The 21050-nt window shown below is 39.0% G+C and overlaps 1 protein-coding gene across 1 annotated transcript in view; it reads left to right on the plus strand.

The window, feature by feature from the left end:
- Positions 1 to 21050, plus strand: part of fstl5 (follistatin-like 5) — a 260880-nt gene that overhangs the window by 153678 nt on the left and 86152 nt on the right. Inside the window, exon 7 of the mRNA XM_084719758.1 lies at positions 14163 to 14329. Within this exon, the coding sequence (XP_084575884.1) occupies positions 14163 to 14329 (167 nt within the window). The remainder of the gene's footprint in view (positions 1 to 14162; positions 14330 to 21050) is intronic.

Genomic DNA, 21050 nt, shown 5'->3' on the forward strand with positions numbered 1-21050 from the left:
TCATTTGGGGAGACATAACAATTTGGCTGAACAGTTGTAATTCCCCTCCTAGCTCTTTCTGTATTTGTCTATTTTTTGTTTCATTTGATACTTCCTTCTCATTGTCTTTTGCTTCAATGCAAAACAGCTCTATTATTGTGTGTTTTCAAGTCTACTGTAATCCCTACATTTGCAGAAAGTTTACCAAGCTTGGAAATTAGTTGACTTACACTCTCTACTTCTGTGAAGATTATAATTAGACATCCAAACCAACAGCCAGGCCTCCTCGAGGGAAGGCTCCTTCCATTAAAGCAAGTTTGCTGTTATTCACCACCCATGGCACAGCGACAATTAATGGATACTCAGGCTTTTACTTGTCAAAACCCCTGCTGAGCATTCCATTCACAGGGAGTGAGAAGTGGTGTTAAAATGGTTTTATAATTCATGGTTCATTTTCCAACATGTGACTTTCCATCTTCAGAATGTATTAGAGAGATTTAAAAGAAGTTGAATTACTTTTTTTTTTATTCTAAGTGATCTTCAACTGAAGTACAAGAGCCAATTTTCTCAACAATTTTCATGGAAAGATTTAAGATTGTTCTTTCATCTTCAGTGTGATGACAGACTGAGGCTGTGTGCATTTTTAAAAAAATTATACATTTGTTGCACACATGCAGACAGCTGTTTATGTTTTAGCGTGGAAAAGAACAAATCATCTGTTACTGTTACGTAATTTAATCAAAGTCACGACAGCTGAGCCTGACTGGGTTCGGCTAACTCTAAGCTCCTTATTTATGTTGGATAAACTGGATTAATTCACAATTCAGCACAGCACAGCACAGTTAAAGGAGCAATATGTAGCAATTACATGTGCAAAAATGAGTCCAGCCATCCAAACAGTGAGGTGGAGCAATAAACAGTGTACTAAATATATATATATATTTTTTAATTTAATGTAAGATTCATGGTTGAAGAGAGTTGTTTCCCCCCACCACCTCCTCCCCAGACTTGGGAAGCTCTGACAGGCTACAGGAACACTGCAGGAGCACAAGACACATGCAAAATCATAAACTGACAACAACAAGTGAGGGCAAGATCAGCTGTTTATAATGGTCACTTGTCTGTCACTGTAAAGTTAAGCCAGTTATCCTGAAAACAAAATCCCACTGCTGTGAAAATACACACTCTGGACTCCCTGTCTCACTGCCTCCATCAACATATTGCTCAATTAAACGGCTACAAACATCTACGCCTTCCACTAGATTATAGATGATTTCTTATGACTCATAAACAGACACTTACTGAGTCAGAGAACATTCAGCATGGATTTGAACTGTAATCAATGTGAAACAAGCATACAAAAACAGTCATCCCAGCCCAGAATAAAAAATTCAAAGTGGGACACTGCAGCTGTTGCCAGAAAAGCGAGTATTTTAACTGAACATGTTTTTTTTTTAATCTCTGATGACATATTGTGGTCATTTTGTGATTCATTAGAGTAAATGTAGTACAGATTTCCTGTTGAAGATAAAATAATTAAAATAATGGATTATAAATGTTAGTAAAGGTCTGGATTGCTCTGCTAGCAGAAGAAACCTGAAGCGTAGGGCCGTTCGATTATGCCAAATTATGATTTTTCTGGTCAATACTGAGATGACGATTACTCAACACAATGCCTCATTGACTTTGGAAATGTCATGCTTACCAAATGTCAATGTTTGGAAAAAAAAAAGAAAAAATCATACTAACAGTGGATTTTCTTAAACTTTAAATATGATTCAAATGAAAAAAACAGCAGTGAAAAAAGTAAATTAATAAATAAAATAATTCATAAATAATATATAAAAAATTTCATTATAAATCTCATTTTAGCTTGAGCTAACCTAAACATGCTACTGCCTTGCTGAGTGAGTTTGGGCTTTTTAGGAAGGTGAGAAAGCTGTAAAAGATAGGGGTGCACTGGATTTATAACACAAGTGAGGCTGGATATTGAACTTTGATGCTTATTTTGCACCAACCAAATAACTTCAATACTCTCAAGTACCAAAAAATGCCTTGTCCTTCAAGACCAAATTTTGATTCCTAGGGAGTGAATCTCATCAGAGTCATTAAGCATGTGGCATCCTTATATTAAGATCTGGTGACTGGCTTTCTAATGTTCCATGTTTCAGAGACATGTAGGAAAAATGCTATGTTACGTTTAGAGACGGGTCACAGCCACACGATCTTTGAACAGCTTCTTCATTTAAAGTTTGTGATTGTACCATCATGTGTAATGTGATTTCCTAAAATGGGTTTGGTATTGAAAAAATGATCACTCAGAAACTGGTATCAAAGCCAACATGTCAGGGACATTTTTGAATGATACCCAGCACAGAACAATGAGAGTGTTACTGTGAAACTCAATTACATTGTTTTCATAATGGCTGGTAATAATGGTTGGAAGCCAAAATTATAACTGAAAATAAAATTGTATTAATCACCCAGCCTTAATAACGACACATCACTTAAGAGGAAAGACAGCACAAAGTTTGAACTAAGAATCAGGAAAGCTTGCTAGTATTAGACACTTTAAACACAACCCTGTGGTAGGAAAAATCCCCATCTTGATAGTAAGTGATGTATCCCTTAATTTTCTGGAGCACCAACAGCAGTTTGTTTTAAGCATTACATCTTGAAAACGCCATAAAATGATGAAAATACAACTGCAGGAATTAAAAATGCTGTGACAGAAGAATAAATCTGAATAAAGGGTAACCCACACCAGCAGCCTTTCTAACAATCCACATACACTCCCAAGAGAAGTCCATCACTGACGGCCCCATGCATTTCTTTCTATTTTTTTCTGCTGGCATGCTTTGTGGAGTGTATTCTCATAAGGCAACTGCTCAGATCACACAAACTGCAATTCCATTTTGGATATGTGGTGAACTTATTAACCAAGTCGATAATGATCACTTAAGAGCCCTGGTTTGAGAATCAGCTTTGCGGTTTCACCATGGAGAAACAGACGTACGGTGAATGAATCCTTCTAATAGAGTTTACCTGCAAACTATTTTTGTCCGTTGAATTTTTGATGGTAAAAAACGTTTTATCCAGTCACTGTCCCTCCGCTGACAGAGCAGCCTCTGAGAACACCTCTGAGTTTTTGTGGATTCAGTGAATGAATGCCTCAGCAGTGCTCACACACCACACACAGGTCTGGTTTAGACTCACAGTAAGAAGAAAACTGTCTCTCTCAGAGTATATTTTAGTGCCCCTCTAACTGAGAGGGGCTCAATGTGCTTTTCTGGCTGTCAGGATTGTTTAGCAGTTCAGTGTAAACAGATTGCTGCATTCATCCTCTTTTCTCAACATTTACCATCTCCTGTCATCCAGTTGAAGGTGTTGGCGTGCGCCATTTGCAGCCATGCAGCTATTCGAGCGCTGATGCTGGTGTAAAACTAGTCGAACATGCAGACAGCTGGATGTAAGCGTACTGTACTACCTTTATGTGAAGGATGATTGATGTAATATGCTAAATATACTGCCCTCTTACTCAGAATAGTGAGGGAACAGGCATCAGTCAACATTAAACCCTCAATAAAATAACAAACAATGCAATCTGATATAGTTTAAAGTCATGCAGGCGTATGTGGGTGAAATATGATGGAACCATTTAATCGCAGCCACTCTTATGCTATAGCTTAAGTGCTCTATGATTTACTTATTGCAGTGAGATAGGGGGGTTTTTCATTAGTTGTTTTCCACAAGGTAGCTGTGATAAAATTAATCCAATTAGAGCTCCTCTTAGGCTCCGTTGCATACTAATGCTGGCCGTCCCTCAGGATCTCTCCCAACAGCTGCTTTGGAAACAGACTTGAGGCTGATCAGCCAGAGGTAATGCACTCACTAAGGCCATTTGTTAACATTTTACAGCCACCTTGATGTTTATAATGTTTGTGGGAGGAGAGAGGAAGAGGGTAATAATTATCCTCTCGCCTTTTACCTAACACCTGTAATTTTTGCATTTTTAGACGTGTTATAGCAGTAATGCCGCAAAAACCCCCACAAATATTTCTCCCGTTTCTCCAGATGAAGAAGGATGAGGCAGGAGATGCCGATAGGTACTGAAAGACCGGTCACTGCAGCCGTGCCTGGGGTATTTTTCTTGGATTGGGGAGTGTTCAGAGCATTATAAAATAATCTCATTTAAGTGGAAAAGCTCAGCATCCACATCAAAGGTAGTTCCACCCTCAAAATGATACCCAAGTTCTTTTGACCTAAAGTTGAGCTGCAGAGTTCTCCATGTAAACAAACATTCATTTATTTACATCGATCAGATGTCTGTCTCAGAAGATGTTGACTGATGTTATTACCTTTGGATATGCTCAAAAGATCTTAATTATAAGTTTGAGATGTTGAGATGACAAGCCTCCGACGTTTACATCTGTGTTAGATTTTCCTGTCTTGTTTTTTTCCCTTTTTAGTTTATGGAATTTCACAAAAACAGAAAAACTAAACTACAAGACTTGATAAAGCTGTAATTAACCTGAATCAAGAAGTAAACATGATGCATTTTGCCATATCTGTAATGTTTTACTAAGAACTATATAGAAACTATACTCTAATTTTATATAAAGTTGATTATTATAGTCATATCTCAGTTTTATTGCAGCAGTTAAAGAAGAAGCTCTCATCCCTTTATCTAATTTTACAGACCTGAAGTGACAATATAATAGCTGATTAATGGAGCCAAAAAGATAGATAACCCAAAGTGGGCCAGCATAACATGAATTTATAGTGGCCTGCTCAAAACTGTGGGCTGTGGATAGTGTGTGTATCCAACAGATGCAGGACAAAAACAGAAGGAGACAAAAGGAAACGTGAGATTGTCCACACTACCTGAAATAGGTAGTGTCTTAATCAGGGATGTTCAGATATACCCATATTGACAATAAATGTAACATTTAAAAAATTAAATATTGATATCATTTTAATAATACACATGATAATATATGCTCTCTCTCCACCTCACTACACTTGTATTTTAAGTGTAATTAATTTGCCAAAAAAGCCAAAATGCACAATAAACAAAGTTAAAGATGTATTTGACTGAAAGCATCATCTTTTTTAGATATCCAGACAACCATACAAGTGTCCGTAATAGACGGCAGGGAGCTTAGACTATTCAGTGTGCAGGATGGATGTGTGTATTGGCAAGAATCTGGCGATGTGAGCCTATCATGATGCAGAGGTTATGAGTCAACATATTGAAATAAGTTGCAAGGCGACTGAAATGGAGGAAGGGTTGTTGGACTGTTGCTTCTTAAGATGGACAGTCACTCTGGTACAGCAGTCAGAATATATTTGACAGGAACCCAGTTTTTGTTTACTGCACATTATTAAATGGAATCGAAGGAATGGAAAATTTATTACTCTAGATTTGCAAACCTGTAGTTCTGTAAACAGAAAATTGTATTACCCATCAATTAAGCATTATAATGAAAATGCTAAGAAATATACAGACACTAATAAAAACGACGTCTACAACTGCACACAAAAGAAATTATGGGAGAAATTGGCAATATGCTCAGTTTGTTAACTCCTTTCAGATGGCATGAATTAGCAAAAAACAGGAATGCAGCATACATATCAGCCCACATATACAGAAACCACAAGACTTGACCAGAAACAAAAAGAAAGAAAGAAAGAAAAAGAGAGAGAGATAATTATTCTGAACTTACTTTATCCTGGATGCACATGAACACAAAGTCCACACTGGATTAATTAGTCCAATGAGGATTCTGCATGTCTGGGTCTACAGGGATGCAGCATCTTCCCACTAGAAAAAAAACTCCCAAGATACTCTGCAGCTATGATGTCATAGTCAACTCAGTTATAGAGATCACACTATATATTATATATACTTGTGGGCCTTCTTACAGTGATATACTGCTACATTTAAATTTAGTTTTAGGAAAACTGTCATGGTGTTAGTATAAAGAACACACCATCATATGCATAAATTCTGAGTAGTTTTTTTTACTGAAGTGAAGATTGAGAATAGTGCTGCTGTGGTCAGGGGTTTAAACACAACACAAAGCAAGGTTTTGCATGCATTACTATTAGAGCTGTTTAATTGGTTATGAAACAGTTACTAAATTAACCACCAACTATTTTGATGATTGATTAATCAGTTTGAGTAAAAAGTAAAAATTCTCTGATTTCAGCTTCTTAAATGTGACTATTTTCTAATGTCTTTAGTCGTGTATGACAGTAAACTGAATATCTTTGGCAAAATAAGACATTTGAGGATATCAGCTTGGGCTTTGGGTGACACTGGGGGATATTTTTTCACCCTTTTCTGATGTTTTATAGACCAAACAATTAATTGATTAATCCAGAAAATAAACAACAGATTTAATCAACAATGAAAATAATCATTAGTTGCAGCCCTTCTTGCAATCTTGCAATACATACGTGAGTGTTTTCTCACAGCCCTTGTGGACTACTACTCTTTCTTCCTCTGAATACGAAATGATCATCACGATCAGGTTAAACATGCTTCCACTTGTTTTTCCTCACTTATCATCACAGTCAGGTTATATTTGTAGCTCTTCTAAACCCAGTTGTTTCTCTGTTAAGCGTTGAGAAGAACTACAACCTGGAAAGTGAGAAGGCGTGATGTCTCCCTGTCAATGTGAGCGTCTTTATGTGCAATGAAAATAACCAGATTAGTGTTTTTGTTATTGTTGTCTTATTGTACAGGGACCCACTTTGCTTAATAGTGTGACAAGTGGCGGCAGTTCAACCTTAAAAGCAAAACTAAGTATTTTCCTTGAGAAGACAAAGGGACTACGTGTGTTTTCAGCATTCAAACTATTTTCTCTCTCTGTCAAACATTGAAGTCCACCGAGTCGCTCATCTTCGGTATCAAAAACAGAAACCCCATTGTTCTTGCTTTGGGAGAGAGTTTGCACAAATCAACTCAACCATGTGAGATCAGAGAACGTTCACACGAATGTGTATTCTGTTTTTCGGGTGTTTTTTCCCCCCTTTGAGTCTTTGCGTATGGGCTATGAATACTCAGCATCAGGGAAAACACTTTTATCTCCACTTCAAAATGTCAAACTCAAAGCAATTGGGGGTACACAACTGTTCAGCCCCAGTAATACTGAACATCATTGAGAGGCAGAGAGAGGGAGAGTGTGTTAGAGGAATGAGAGACTTGGTGAAGAGAGACAGAGCAAGCGAGTGTGCTGGAGAAGGAGAGCGACAGAGCATGATAGAGGATGGAGTAAGGAGGTTGGCTAAGCAACCTTGGTGCAATTTGTCTTCATGCAGCCGGCCCCTCGCATCGTCCTGCAGGCCCATGCTATTTTCCCTGACAAGCTTGTTGCCTCCAGTGCAATAGGTGATTTACCTCTCGCCGTGGCAGTGACCAGCATCCCATTCTGGGAGCAGAGCAGAGTAAATCAAAAGTCTGGACTTCACCGTTAATCACTAATTACAGGTTGGACGGTGAAGGTTGATCCTTCCCAGGAGGCTCCGTCCCCGCAGGCCTCAAATCAGACCAAAAAGAGGAGCCAAGGCCACTTCCTCCTCTGATAAATCTCTCACAGAGGAGGTGCTGGACTCAAAGCGTTTGAGTCTGCTCCAACAGCCCAGACTCCCCATCTCTCTGAGGAGTTTCTCATTCAGGTCGGATGCAAGCCTTCACTTCCTTCCTCCCTCCTCTCCCTTCTTTCCTCCATCCAGCTTAAGCTATGATGGAGCCTGCCAGGCCGTCTGTCTGCCCACTTTCTTCTTTAAATTCTCCCTATAACTTCACACATTTCTATCCCCCAAAGGATCAGCGGCAAATCGAGTTTGTTGCTCGCAGCGTATTCCAAAAGCATTAAGATACAAGGGGGCTGTAATTGAATGGTTAGGGAGGACATTATTGAAGGAGATTTTTGTCAGCGTATCCACCCACCACCACCTCAAAACCACGAAGAGCACCAAGTGGCTGCATGGTGTGTTGATCTGCTGGCTATAGTGTTATTACTGTCAGGGGAGGAGGAGGATCATGGATTAGCCATGCGTGACTGGTGGAAGATCTACTTTTCTTGATTCTTCACTTTCAGCATCACGGCTGATATAATGTGTTTTACTTTCCTTGCAGTGTTGTTCTCTTATTTCTTATTCGTTCTTTTTTTCCATTCAAGAGTTTTTTTGCTTCGGTTCTTTTTTTGGCTCCTCATTTAAATGATGAGCTGCTTGAATTTGCACTGAACCTGAAGATGCGAGGTTCGCAAATGTTTCAAACTTCAAAACCCGAGGTCAAATTTATTTGAAAGAGAAAATGAGATTAACTAAAATTATTGTCTATTGTAAATATCTATTACAGTTCACGAAATTACTTCCTGATTCAACCTTACCTCATCATTATTTGCTGCAGTTTTGTGCGCTCAGTCTTTCTGGGGGTTATAAGAGTTCTGCTAGAAATCCTTCAAAATGATGTTGTGTTTTCAAGGTTTGGAAAGTGCTTCTGAAAAAGTGCTCCTTGAAATTGTAATTGCATAACTTTCATGATAATTCTATCAGCTACCTGACTGAATAGATCACTTTTTAATTAAAGAAATAAATAAGGTGGAGAGAGCCTAATTGCTTTGCCTTCCACACAAAAGGAACACAACCCATTCTGGTGCAGGCCATCATCACTTAAACTTGAAGCAAGGTTATACAGGATGCCAAGTCTACTTACAGACAGGTGACACATTTTGAAATATCAAACTTCATTGTGTTTTCCTTTTTACTTGCCACACCTCTGTAGAATGCTATAAGGAAACATGATTTTGGTTGTGTATAGCACGACATCTGATTCACAGTGATGAAAAAGTGAAATAATCATTTTAGTATATATACAATATGTATATAAATGTGTCATTTACCACAGCTGTAAGGTGCTTGAAAAGTTTGCTTGAATTTGATTTTGGAAAAGGTGCAGGAATGCTGTTAGTAGCAACATTACAGGTGCATTTACTTTGGGTTTTACCTCCAACATAAGTGGTAACTAATTTTGCAAAATAGTCTGCTTGTTTACGACGTGCGCATCGTGTCTGTCGAACTTATTTTTTGCAACATAGCAGTGTTCCAAGATCACAGCAGCTACTGTCAGTACAATATTGTTATTAACTGATAGCTAGTGCTGCAAAATGAAACCAGAGTTGTAATACATAATGTGTCTGCTCACATTTGCCGTGTCAGTGGGTCTGTGATGTCTTATCAAAGAAACTACACAGTCAAAAGATCTGATGCTGTTTAGTTCAGCTTTCTCTGGAAGGAGCACTTACTCACCTCAGTTTGGCACAATTTGTGCATTAGGTGTTACATTTAAATTTTTCCATCTAAGTCTTCCAGAATTCAATATTTGACAAATAGGAAGACTTTATAATGTCTAAGTGAAGGCGATGTTTTGTGATTTTTGGCTGCAGATTCATCTTGTTAAGGCATTAAGGGTTTTATTACTTCCAAATTAAAAGATATTTGTAAGCATACATGCTGATATCAAGGGTACTTGAGCACTCACCAAAAAGGCTGGGAATGTGTCTGATGTGTGTTTAAGTAATGTGTGATTAATACGAAGTTATGGGATTCTTAGGTGTGGGTATTTGTGTGTGTAGGTATTTTTTATTTATTTTTTAAATTTTTTTTTTTTTTTGAGCCAAAGGTGACAAAAGCTTTCGAACATACAAGACATGCATGATGTGTTTGCTTGAGTGATAAAATCCTGATTTGACAAATGAAATTGTCCATAGGCATTTAAATTGTATACATTAGAACAAGATTGTGACAAATGACACAGGACTCAACATGCAAACACTCCGTTGCAGATTGTGCAATCTGTGCACATTTCACTCTGCAGGGTCTTTTTGAAAATAAAAAACAAGTCAAGAATGAAAAAAGGAAGATAACTTTTCAGTGTGACCAGTGAACAGATATTTACAGGTGGGTCAACAACTTCCAAATTTTAATGAAAGGAATAATAATATAAAATAAGCACTGAAGTCACCGGAGTTATTGAGTCACAAGCTATTTAATTTTTTTTTCTATTCAGATACACATTATCAGTGTGAGACCAATTTAGTCTATTTTTTCAATCATAACTTTATCTAATTTGGTGAAGTCAGTGCAAAGTTATTGGTGTGAAAAAATGAAAGCCTTTTTGACAATCACTCTACTAAACTTGAACAGAACAGAAGTTAAAGTTGCTCTACCGTAGCCTCACCAGATAAAATAGTTTTAACGAGACAAAGTTTTTTGTTTCTCAGCATTTTTCCATTTATTTCCAGTCATTTCTTTTCTTTCTGGCCACGTTGGCTCTCATATCACTCCCACAGACTGCTGTTGTCACATCTTTATTACAAACAAACAGCTCCTAACTGATCAAACATGTTCCATGAAATGGTTTGTGTCACGTTGAGATGTCCACAGGGGAAATTATTCACTCACTTTATGAAGTTGGTTATTGCTTTTCATGTACCATTTAAACCTTCCTTTTCTAGTTTAATACAAGTAACAGGATACGTTCATGACAAGGGGGAACTCCCTCTGCGAGGGCCATCACAAGACATTTTTATCATCAACCAATGAAAGAGACTGACTAATGAATGACTGTGTTCATGTTGCGTCTCAGAAATAAAAGACTGATTGGCTCATTAACAAATGTTTAAACTGTTCTCTCATTTCTTCCTGTGTGTGTGATGATTTGTGCATAATAATAATGAACTAGTTATTTAGAAAGTCTCATCTCAGAATACTGCAGTTGAAAACAACATAAAGTGCATCATCCACGCACAGCGATTACTGACAGTAGAGTTTAAAATGACTATAAAATCAAAGAGCACATGGACACACACATACACACCAACATGGCAGATCACCTGTTACATATAATTCAGTCTGATGCAATAGACTTGCAATATGCACTTGGCTTCATGGAGCTGATAATGTTCAATTTTTGTCAACTCTGCTGCAGAGGTGTTGGTTACAGTATATTAAACAGTGTGTCTGTGATTTTTCTCACAGTGCAGTGAGGTGTAGTTGAGATTATTTGAAGTGGGGTTATATGAGGAACATGTTGATAGTCAGTATGTAGCCTACAGTAGCCACAGTTTGGATAAGCAGCAGGAGTACTGGTGGAGGAAGCTAAGCAATGTGCTGCTGTGGACAGGATCAGCAGCAAAAGGTATCTGGACCACCTAAAAAGTGGTTTACACTATATTTACAGTATTGTCACAGCTTTATCTTGCCATCAGATGGCCCTTTTTTGACAAGAAACTGCCATTATATGAGACAAATATTGCTCTCTCCAAACCAACCAGCCTCCATCAGGAAAAACAGTCATTTTACCTTTTAAAACACGGGAGCTGCTGGTGTACCTCTGTCTTAATCAGTTGGTTTGTTTCTGTTACCTCTGTGATTTAAAAGCTTAGTTCTAATTCACCAAAGTCACATGATAACACAAACAAACTCACCAATCAAGGCAGCAGTATACCAGCAGCTCCTGTGTTATGCAAGGTAAAATGACTGTTTTTGCAAAAGAAGTCTGGTGGAGTGAGACGGAGCAATATTTGGCTCATACAATGGCAGTTTCTCATCAGAAAAGGCTGCCTGACAGCAAGGTAAAGCTAGGAAAATGGTCATCATACACTTAAAGCCACTACAAGGAAGTCAGTTTACTACTGACACCATTATATGACTTACATAAATTAATGAGACCATCCACAAGAAGATCGGTTATTTCTGTATGTGTTAATGGCTGCCACCAGGTGAGATTCTCCTTGAAATCAGATGACATGAGCCTGCATTTACATCGTGCCTGGCAAAGCTACAGTGAGTACTATGTTAGCCAGTTAAAAGGAAGCTGAAGGAGATTCTTAGTTTGATCATTTTATTCTTTATGTTATATTTTGTGGTTATTACTGTCAAAATACTGCTGCTTATGTTCACAAAAGCCTCCAAAATCAAAACAACATGGGAGTTCCTTGTAGTCGCTTTAAACTGAGATTGATTTGTGCAGAAGGCCTTTTTTAGTGACTAAAATGTGTTTTTGTGCTGACACCGTCCACAGCAGTACATTACTTAGCTTTCGCGCAGGTGGTCCTGCTGCTATTTCAAACTAAGAGCATGCTGACCACCATCGACTGTAGGTAATACACTGTCTGTCAACAAGTACCTCATTCAACCCCCATTTCAAATCATCCAAAATGTCTCTTTAGGGAGAAACAGCTCTTTTACAAACAATTTTCAGCCTGGATAAAAGTGATTTTCACCTCGACTTTGGGTTCGCTTGGATGCAACAGTTTCCTGCTGCAAGAGCAAATTGATAACCGCAGTGTACAGTAATGATTCTGTTAATAGATGGTGGAGAGAAAAAATGTGAAATGAAAAATGCGCTTCTGATTATGCACCTCACTTAGGTGAAAAACATGAAATAAATAAAGGGTAAAAAATAATGTATTTGGTCTCAACAGATTTTCACCCATTAAATAATCAAATCAAAACTGGACTTAACAACACAACACCAGGACCAACTCACAGCCTCACAAATGACCACAGAGTTGGATCCACTCTCCACTAACAGTATAATCATCCAAACTTAGAGTTATTCTTCACTCAAGAAGAAACTGCTGTTATTAATCCTCTAATTTTGATGTAATCCTGGCAGAGATTTGCCCTGGCTTAAGCAGGGTTTCATTGGGCCAAATGATAGATTAGAAGTCTTAGCTCTGAGCTACCCTCTGAAAAGAAGTGCGACTTCTCTCAGGGCTCCAGCCCGATTGGCCTGGATCTGACGGGTTAGCTGAGTTCACAGTTCAAAGACACAACAAGTGGACCAAACACAGCAAATAAGTGTGAAGGTTAAAAAAGCATTCAGGAGCCGCTGGTACAGGGCCACTGGAGTCATGCTGTAATTGAAGGTGCTCTCATCCTTATTCTCTGGGCTGTGGCAAGTGAACACTGTCTGCTGGACCTGCTCTTTCATTAGGTTTTGTATTTCATGCCCTTAGGAGCAGAACAAATTGAGTCTCTGTTTCCTTTTGCTCCGTTGCTCATTACCCAAGAGAAAGATTAAAAAGCATTCTCTCACAGGCCACGTTACATAATACCACCAAAGAATGGACGAGTGTACATTGTGCTCATTGTCTCATCAAAATACTGGACACACAAAAGGCGTTAACCAACCATAACCATGCTGACCCCTCTTCGACCCATCCTGGCTTTGCTTTGTGGCAATATTTGCTCTCGGTAATGGGTAAAAATTACCCATAGAGAACACAGCCACATCTCATTACCACCAGAAACACGTTTTAAAACCTGTTTTTGTAGGAATATTGAATCACAAGCGCAGCGCCGACTCTGGTCGAGGTCTAGGCCTGTGTTTCCATGGGGAACCTCTCTGGCAGCGCAGGCTTTTTTTTTTCTATGTTACTTTCATCAGAAAGGATGCACTCCCGGGCTTTTACAACAACGTGGAGAGCCTAGCTTGTTTCAAACTCTCAGAACACTGAGCATGTTAAAAATACACCAACTTCTAGCAGCGTGCTTAGACCAGCAGCACTGGTGCCTCCCAAAAGTGTCTGTTTTGTACCGTTAGCTAAAAAAGAGGTACGTGGGGTGGACATGGGGTCCTTAGAGAGACCTATAGAGAAAGCAGAACTTCCATTATAGTATCATTACATAAATTATGCATAGTATTTACAGAACATTTAACTTAATTCCTTCCCATTACTTTGCAAATTGCAATAATTGTGCTGCCTCAGTGCATCTTTAACTAAAAAAACATCTGCCTCTATAGCTCAACAGCAGCTAATTGAGACTCACTTGTGTTTTGTATTCTTGTTTACGGGCTTCATTAAGAGAAAAATGTGGGGGAAAAAAAACATGAATTCTTGCGTTTTGAAGCATCTCGTCGAGTTTATTCCTCTGAATTATGAGCTGTTACAAGAAAGAGAGGTCCATCAAATTTCAGTTACATAAAGTTTAGCCTGACTTAGTTTTCTTCCCTCGTTCAAGCTCGCTCACTCAAATTAAAAGTTTTACAAAGAACTGAAACTGGAATTGGCACTTTTACTCAGCACTTTAATTTAATGTCTCAAAACTTAAATCAAACATTTTAACATTTTGTTTGTTTGTTTTTTTCCTCTCACAAACAGATGTGTACCTGCTCAGCCTTCCAGATGACCTGAAAGTGAGCGTCACCACTGTAACAGTTGGTCAGAGCGCCGTGTTGACTTGTGCCATCACAGGGGAGCGGAGGCCTCCCATACTGTGGAAGAGAAACCATCAATATCTGAACTCCTTGAACCTGGAAGACATCAATGTAAGAGCCGGCTGTCATCACACTCTCTGATTCATTATTTATAGGTAGATAGATGGGTAGATAAGAATGATAATTAGATCGGTAGATAGGTAGAAACATATAATCAGATATAATCAAATATAAATGTTTTACTTGTCAATGTTTTTTATGAATTGAAGTAAAAGACTTCCACTATGCACACAAAAGGACTACTTCTGTAAAATTCTGTTCATGAATTTTTTAAAATCTGTGTTAGTGAGTACATTTTCTTTGTCAGGATAATGCATCACCTGACAGGAGTGGCTGGATGCATGATTATTGGGTTGTCAAAAACTGTAAGGCAATCACTTGTAAAAGAAAATATATTTTAAAAATTTAGGTTGAAAAAAGGGGCATTTTAATTGTTTTAAACGAGAGTGCCATGAAGTTGTGATTTTTGAGTATACATGTATCCCTGTTCAAAGGGCATCTCAAAGAAACACACTCTGTCTGGAGAGCGCTCCCACCCAAACATTTTTCTAATAATTATGTTTTATTGGACTTGAAACATACTGTCAAAAGTGCAGAGTAGCTCCTTCAAAGAGTAGGGCAGTGTGAAATGTGCACGGCGTGGAGGCGAGCAGCAGACTGAGAGTGACAGTTCTACTCAAAGCAGAGCAGAAAGCTGTCAGTCTGGGAGTAAATGTACAGTAGAGGTTACAGTGTGTCAGGTAAACTTTGCAGCTTCACAAGACCAAGAAAAGTCTCGTGTGTTATTTCTTGACTGCTGGAAAAGTGAAGAAGGTCAGCCCCAAAGAGAGCTGAGCTGGAAAGGTTAATGTTAAGCTAACGCTAACATTAGTCTTGTACCTTTACACCGTCAGATCAGGTGTGATCAAATATGAACTGCAACGTCTTTTTGGAGATCTAACACAGAGTGTCTTCTGTAGTTATTTATCAATTTTCCATCATAAAAACAGCTGTCAGCTGCTCACTTGGAATCCAAAGATGCCTCGGTTTGAGTCTGTCGACCAATCAGAGGTTGTGGTCCTGACTTGTGTGTGACAGCACTGATCCATAGGTGTATTAATAGATCAATGCACTGATCTCAACATGAGAATAAATAAAATCTATTGTCACAGCCCTAATTATTGCACAAGCCACTTTAAAAAGCACATTTTATTTCACATATGGTTACAGATACCAAGTTCTTTCCCAGGAAGGGAAAGTCATGACCTGCCTTACTCTGTCTCTGATTGGCTAATACTTGTGGCCATAGTTGGTTGGGTTGGTTATGTTTAGGCCTGAGGAGTTATTGGTTAGGGTTAAGGTAAGCCAATTAGAGGAAGAGTAGGGTAGGTCATGACTTTGAGAGAAATAAACCTTTTGAGTGCAGAGAAGAAATCTTAGATTTTTAACTTAAACTCATGAAGAATAGAAGCAAAATCAAAAGTTTTGCATTCTTATTTTGGTGAGTGTAGCTGGCACAGAAAGATTGATGACTAGATATAGATATTGGTATTTATAGCTGAATGGCTATAACACTTTGCAGTGCTCAGGTCTAATTACTGCATTTTCAGGTTGGGAAGCATCATCAGTTCTTAGTGACTGCTTCAGAGCTGTAAATTTCAGATAATTTCCTCCTACATTTCTTTCTGATCATATTTCAACTTTATTTTTTTGGCAGCGGTTCAGATTGTCAGCACATTTTATTTGACTGTTGGCGCTGGCTTTGTATTGTAGGTCTGACAGTAATCCAGGATGTCAGTTTGTGTTCCTGGTGTCTGTGTTTAGAGACTGCTGGGAGGGACAGGGATTTCAGACAAAGAAAGAAGATGAAGGGGGATACCAGAGGGGTTCAACCCTAGAGGAAGGACCTACTTTTACAACTCAGTGAAAGATTGTGTGTGTGTGTGTGTGTGTGTGTGTGTGTGTGTGTGTGTGTGTGTGTGTGTGTGTGCGTGTGTGTGTGTGTGTGTGTGTGTGTGTGTGTTAATCCTCAACCATGGCCCCAGACAGCCCTCTGTGTCACTTTCATCCACATCAAAAGGAGCAAGGACACTTATGTGGCGAGGTACAGAAAAAGGCAGACCTCTTTCGCCGTACCCTTTTCCTCTGTGTGTGTCAGGGCTGACCAAGATGAGTGTGATACTGCTGTGCATAATTAAGTCAACACTGTCGCAGTAGATAAAGGGAGACTCAGCGAAGCCACTAATGTAACATTAAATGTTGATGACCCTTAAAATGAGTAAGAGGCGCCCAGCTGTCGCCAGTCATCCTTGGCACCATCAACTGGCTTTAAACTAGAGCACTGGTTCTGGTTGTTGGTGATGTGTGATTCCCATAAAAAGCGGCGCAGACGCCATGAGGTGATTTTTAGGCTGTGCATATGAGAGTAACAGCTTTTCCACGTTTGCCTTTTTTAGTCATTTCCTATAATATAATATGACTGCTTTTAAGCAATTCACAGCTAAAAAAGATGTATGCAAGTGCTAGGTTTACAGAAAAAGGAAATGTCAAGTCAGATTATTTCTTAAACGCTCTGAATATCTTCTGGAGGATTTATAGGGAAAAAAAGAGAGGTGCGAGGTCTTGTAAGGTCAATGCAGGCTTTGATCTACGTTTCAAATATTTTCTTCCAAGACACGTTTTGCTTCTTTCTTTTTTCTTTCTTTTTTTTTTTTTTTTGCTGTTTCAATGGAAGTATTTTTTCTTCATCTCCTGAAATTGCCTGAAGACACATAGCAGAGTTCAGTGTCCCGAACAGGCGGTGGTCTTTGTCTGAATTTAACACACAGTCATCAGTTTCACAGTGACTAATATCAGATCTTGCACAGGTATACTTTCAATTCAAATGTCAGCTCAAGGATGAAAGCGTCCTCTGCGAAATGCTGTTCGGTACATCAGGTGAAGCAGGAATAGCTTTGTGTGTAGTTTATCAGTAGCTGGAGTAATGACTCCAGCAAGAACACAGACTTGGAATTTACTTAACCTTTGAAATGGTTGAGCATTGCTATAATTTTGCATGAGAACATTTTTAAAAATTCACACTTTCACTGTTGAAATCGTATAGTATTCACTCTGCCTTCAATGAGACAGAGGAAGGAAGAGCAAGCTGCGTTAGTAATCAGTCAATACTTGGCCTTTTATGCAACCACCATACTCTTGGAGAAAACATCAAAATTTGATTTCAGTTCATAGAACTCATAGCCTGAGTTACACATCACAGATAGAACAGAGCAGAAAGAGGGATGCAACTAACACTTTGCATTTTAATGAACCCTGAACCACTGTGGTACCCCCCAGGATCTTTATATTGCCTGTGTTTAATGTTGTTGCATGAAATTACACTTGCCATGTCTCTATGGTACCATGTTGGGTTGATGCCAGTGCAGCCTCATGAAGTGAGACTGAGTTTAACTTCTACAGGGACTAATCTATCTCTTCAGACTGAGAGAACTCGCTGTACTTTGACCCTGGAGGTCTGCGATTGTCAGATTTGATTTTTTTTTCTCCGTGTCTAACAAAGCCTGAGTTTACAACCTCTGCTGGTGCACAGATTACCTCCAGAGCAGCTGCACTAACACAGCACACCAGCAGCAAGTGAATCAGCATGAACGCTGACAGTCTCTCGTGGCTCATCAGAAAACTGTGTGCAAACCACGCAGCTCCGAGAGAAACTACCAATGGAACTCGAGCAGCACACCAACGCCGACTTAATCCAGATTTATTTTTGGCTCTCAGACACCCAGTCAATCATTGTTGTTCCTTCCAGAGAGGAGAATGGATTTCGTCTGCACCTGGCACCCACAGACTAATTCTAAATTGCCTCGCAGACAATTTCTGTATAATTGCTGGCTGTTAATATTTGTGAGTATCCACTGCCAGCCTTAATTAGAGTCATATTCCTGTGAGTACACATGGGAGGTTTATGCATTTTAATCTTACAGGCCTTCCCAGTTTAGAACGTGGTTATTTTAGAAATTTTGTCGACGTTCAGACTTAGTGAATCGCACATTAATCCCAGTGGTGTGCTTGTATCCCAGAGTTCAATAGAGCCTCTCTAAATTTTGACAAAGCAGCTTACTGTAATTCCATGAAGTTGACAGTTGCTGGCTATTGCATCATCATCCAAGGCTGTCAGTATTTCAGTCCTCCCTGAGTGGCCAAGCCAAAGACACAGTCGTGTTGTGTGTGTATGCTTCTCTCTCTGTGTGTGTATACATTTGTGTTTGCGATTGGGGATGCCGAGACCGTAGTCCCGGAAATGGTTTAGAAGATGAAAAATGCATTTGATCTTTTGTTATTCTTAAAAAGTTTGGAAATCCGACCATGTGAAAGTGCATTTTGTGAAGTTTGTACAAAGTGTCGGCTGCTACTTTCTGGCATAATGTCCTAGTTGGTAAGTCAGCTTGCAAGGTCACTGTAAATATATCTAAGCACGAGAATCTTTGAATTCAATCATGAAAAAATGTGGAATTATTAAAAATAGAAAGTGTGTTTTGAAGACTGCAGCTTCAACAGAAATAGATATAACGTAGGAAGCAGTACAATCTGAGCTGAATCTTTCTTCTTCTCCTGTCTTATCTTGTCCACTGGAATAGGTGTTTTTTATCTGCCATAATGCTCTGGTGCCTTATTCTGGTGGCTTTCACATTATCTCTGCAGTGTTGAGATGTACCATATGTAACATTAAATGTGTGTTTATTTATAATATCTACACTCAGGTGTGATCAGTGTTTAGCACCTGGTGTGATGCAGTTTCTGTTCTCCCTGTCCTCCTGTGTCCTATGAAACTGTGCAACCCTGTGCAGCAGATAACACATGAATCTTATTGAATCACAGCAGCCTGTTTTATTATCTTAACTTCTGTCTAGTTAAGATAGCCTAGATAAGTCTTTTTTATTTTATTTTACTGATTTAATCATGTGGTCTGGAAGCCCAGAAACGCACTCATGTAGACATCTGTGCTCCTACTATACTACCTACATTGAGGTGTATACAGGGATGTTCCTAACAACTTATTTCCCTCTAAATTAAACAGAAATTTAATCTAAAAGTAAGGTAACACTTGAGACTGGTTTGCTATGTGTGGCTAACATTAGTAGTGCTAGCATCACCAGTTTGCTCTCCTTGCAGGTTGACATCCACGCGCCTGTGCTGATTGTGGTTACTTATTACTCTGGTCAAGTGGTCATTTGCCAGTTTATGCTGACACATCCTTCACACAACCAAGGGCTGGGCAATACATCAATATTACATTGTTACGTGATATGACACTAGATATCATCTTAGATTTGGGGTATAATTATATTATAAGGTATTCAAGGCTGCATTACAGCAAAGTGATTTTAATTTCTGAACTCACCACTAGGCTTGGGTGGTATAAAGATATTATAGAATACCAGGGTATTAAAAAATCTCTGACAGTATGATTTTCAATACCGTCATAAATACAGACGTTCTCTTTCTATTAAACTGATAGGGAGATGCTGCATTGTAGTGCACAGTATACACCACTAGGGGTCAGTGTCCGCGCGTCAGTGCAGCCGAGTTGACAAACATGGCGTCTGGGCAATAAAGTTACAAGACTAACTACTGTTTATTGATTATTTTGGATTCAATCCCAGTGTTAGAGGTAAGCTAACAAACACTGCTGACTACTGACTGGTCATGGTTGCATGTGACTTAAGCAAGTGTAAGAATGGGCAAGTGACAGACTAATTACTGTCTGTGGTGGCAGAGAGTAACATGAATGCACACTGAGCGGAGGAAAAGGTGAGCAGTGAAGTTTTCGGTCTGACAGAAAACGAGCGGCAACGGTGACGGTGTGGGTTTGAGTTTGTTAGTGAATGAAAGCTGCAGCTTTTCAGGACAGACGCAGAGCTCCTGAGTGTGTGTGTCTGTCGTTTCCAGTTGTGGGAATAGTATCTTTATGATGATCAACTCTGCTTACATTGAAGGAGCTCTTCAGTATAGTGGGGTACAATTAGTTGAGCTGCTTTACACAAATACAGCTGTAACACCTTATACCCCAGTATAATATCAGGAAGAATCAAAGATATGAAAACACAGATACCACCTAAGCCTACTAGCTGTTCTATTATTTGCCTTTGCCCTTTTAGTGATTATATCCACATGACTGATGATTATTCATGAAAAATGTCATTGTGTTCATAGTTTTTGAAAGCACCAAAAGTCATCCCTGGAATATTGTTGCAATATGTATTCTGAGGTATTTGGTCAAAAATATGATGATATTTGATTTTGTCTTACCTGACCCGAAAGGTATGTTATTTTAGATAAAATGTGTATATTGAGATATTTATATTCTATATTGTGGAAGAGCCTAAAAAATATTAATTAATTATTATCATTATTGATATTATTTATAAGTCATATTGAAGACACACCAGATGGTTTGTTACACTCAACCATCTGGGAAGGCATCCTAAAAAACAGTTTGGAAAAAGGTGTGACGACAGTGAGAAGCATCGTCACACCTCAAACCACACTCATAGCTGCCAGTGGTTCCTTTCCAGGATGCCGATTGGCTGCAGCACTTTTGGTGCAGACACAGACAGATGGATTCTCACATGATCTCACAAATCCAGCGGCCTTAGAACGTAATATCGCCCAGCCCTAAGACACCCTTATTTTCATTTTCTAAACTTAAACACTGCCAAGCTACATGGGTTTAGATGTCATCTTTTTTCCCCACTTTCCACGACACTGACTTACATCCAGGCATTAGCACCCGCCT

Source organism: Lutjanus erythropterus, chromosome 5 (genome assembly GCF_056507025.1).
Source record: "Lutjanus erythropterus isolate fLutEry1 chromosome 5, fLutEry1.hap2, whole genome shotgun sequence".
NCBI classification, from domain to species: Eukaryota; Metazoa; Chordata; class Actinopteri; order Lutjaniformes; family Lutjanidae; genus Lutjanus; species Lutjanus erythropterus.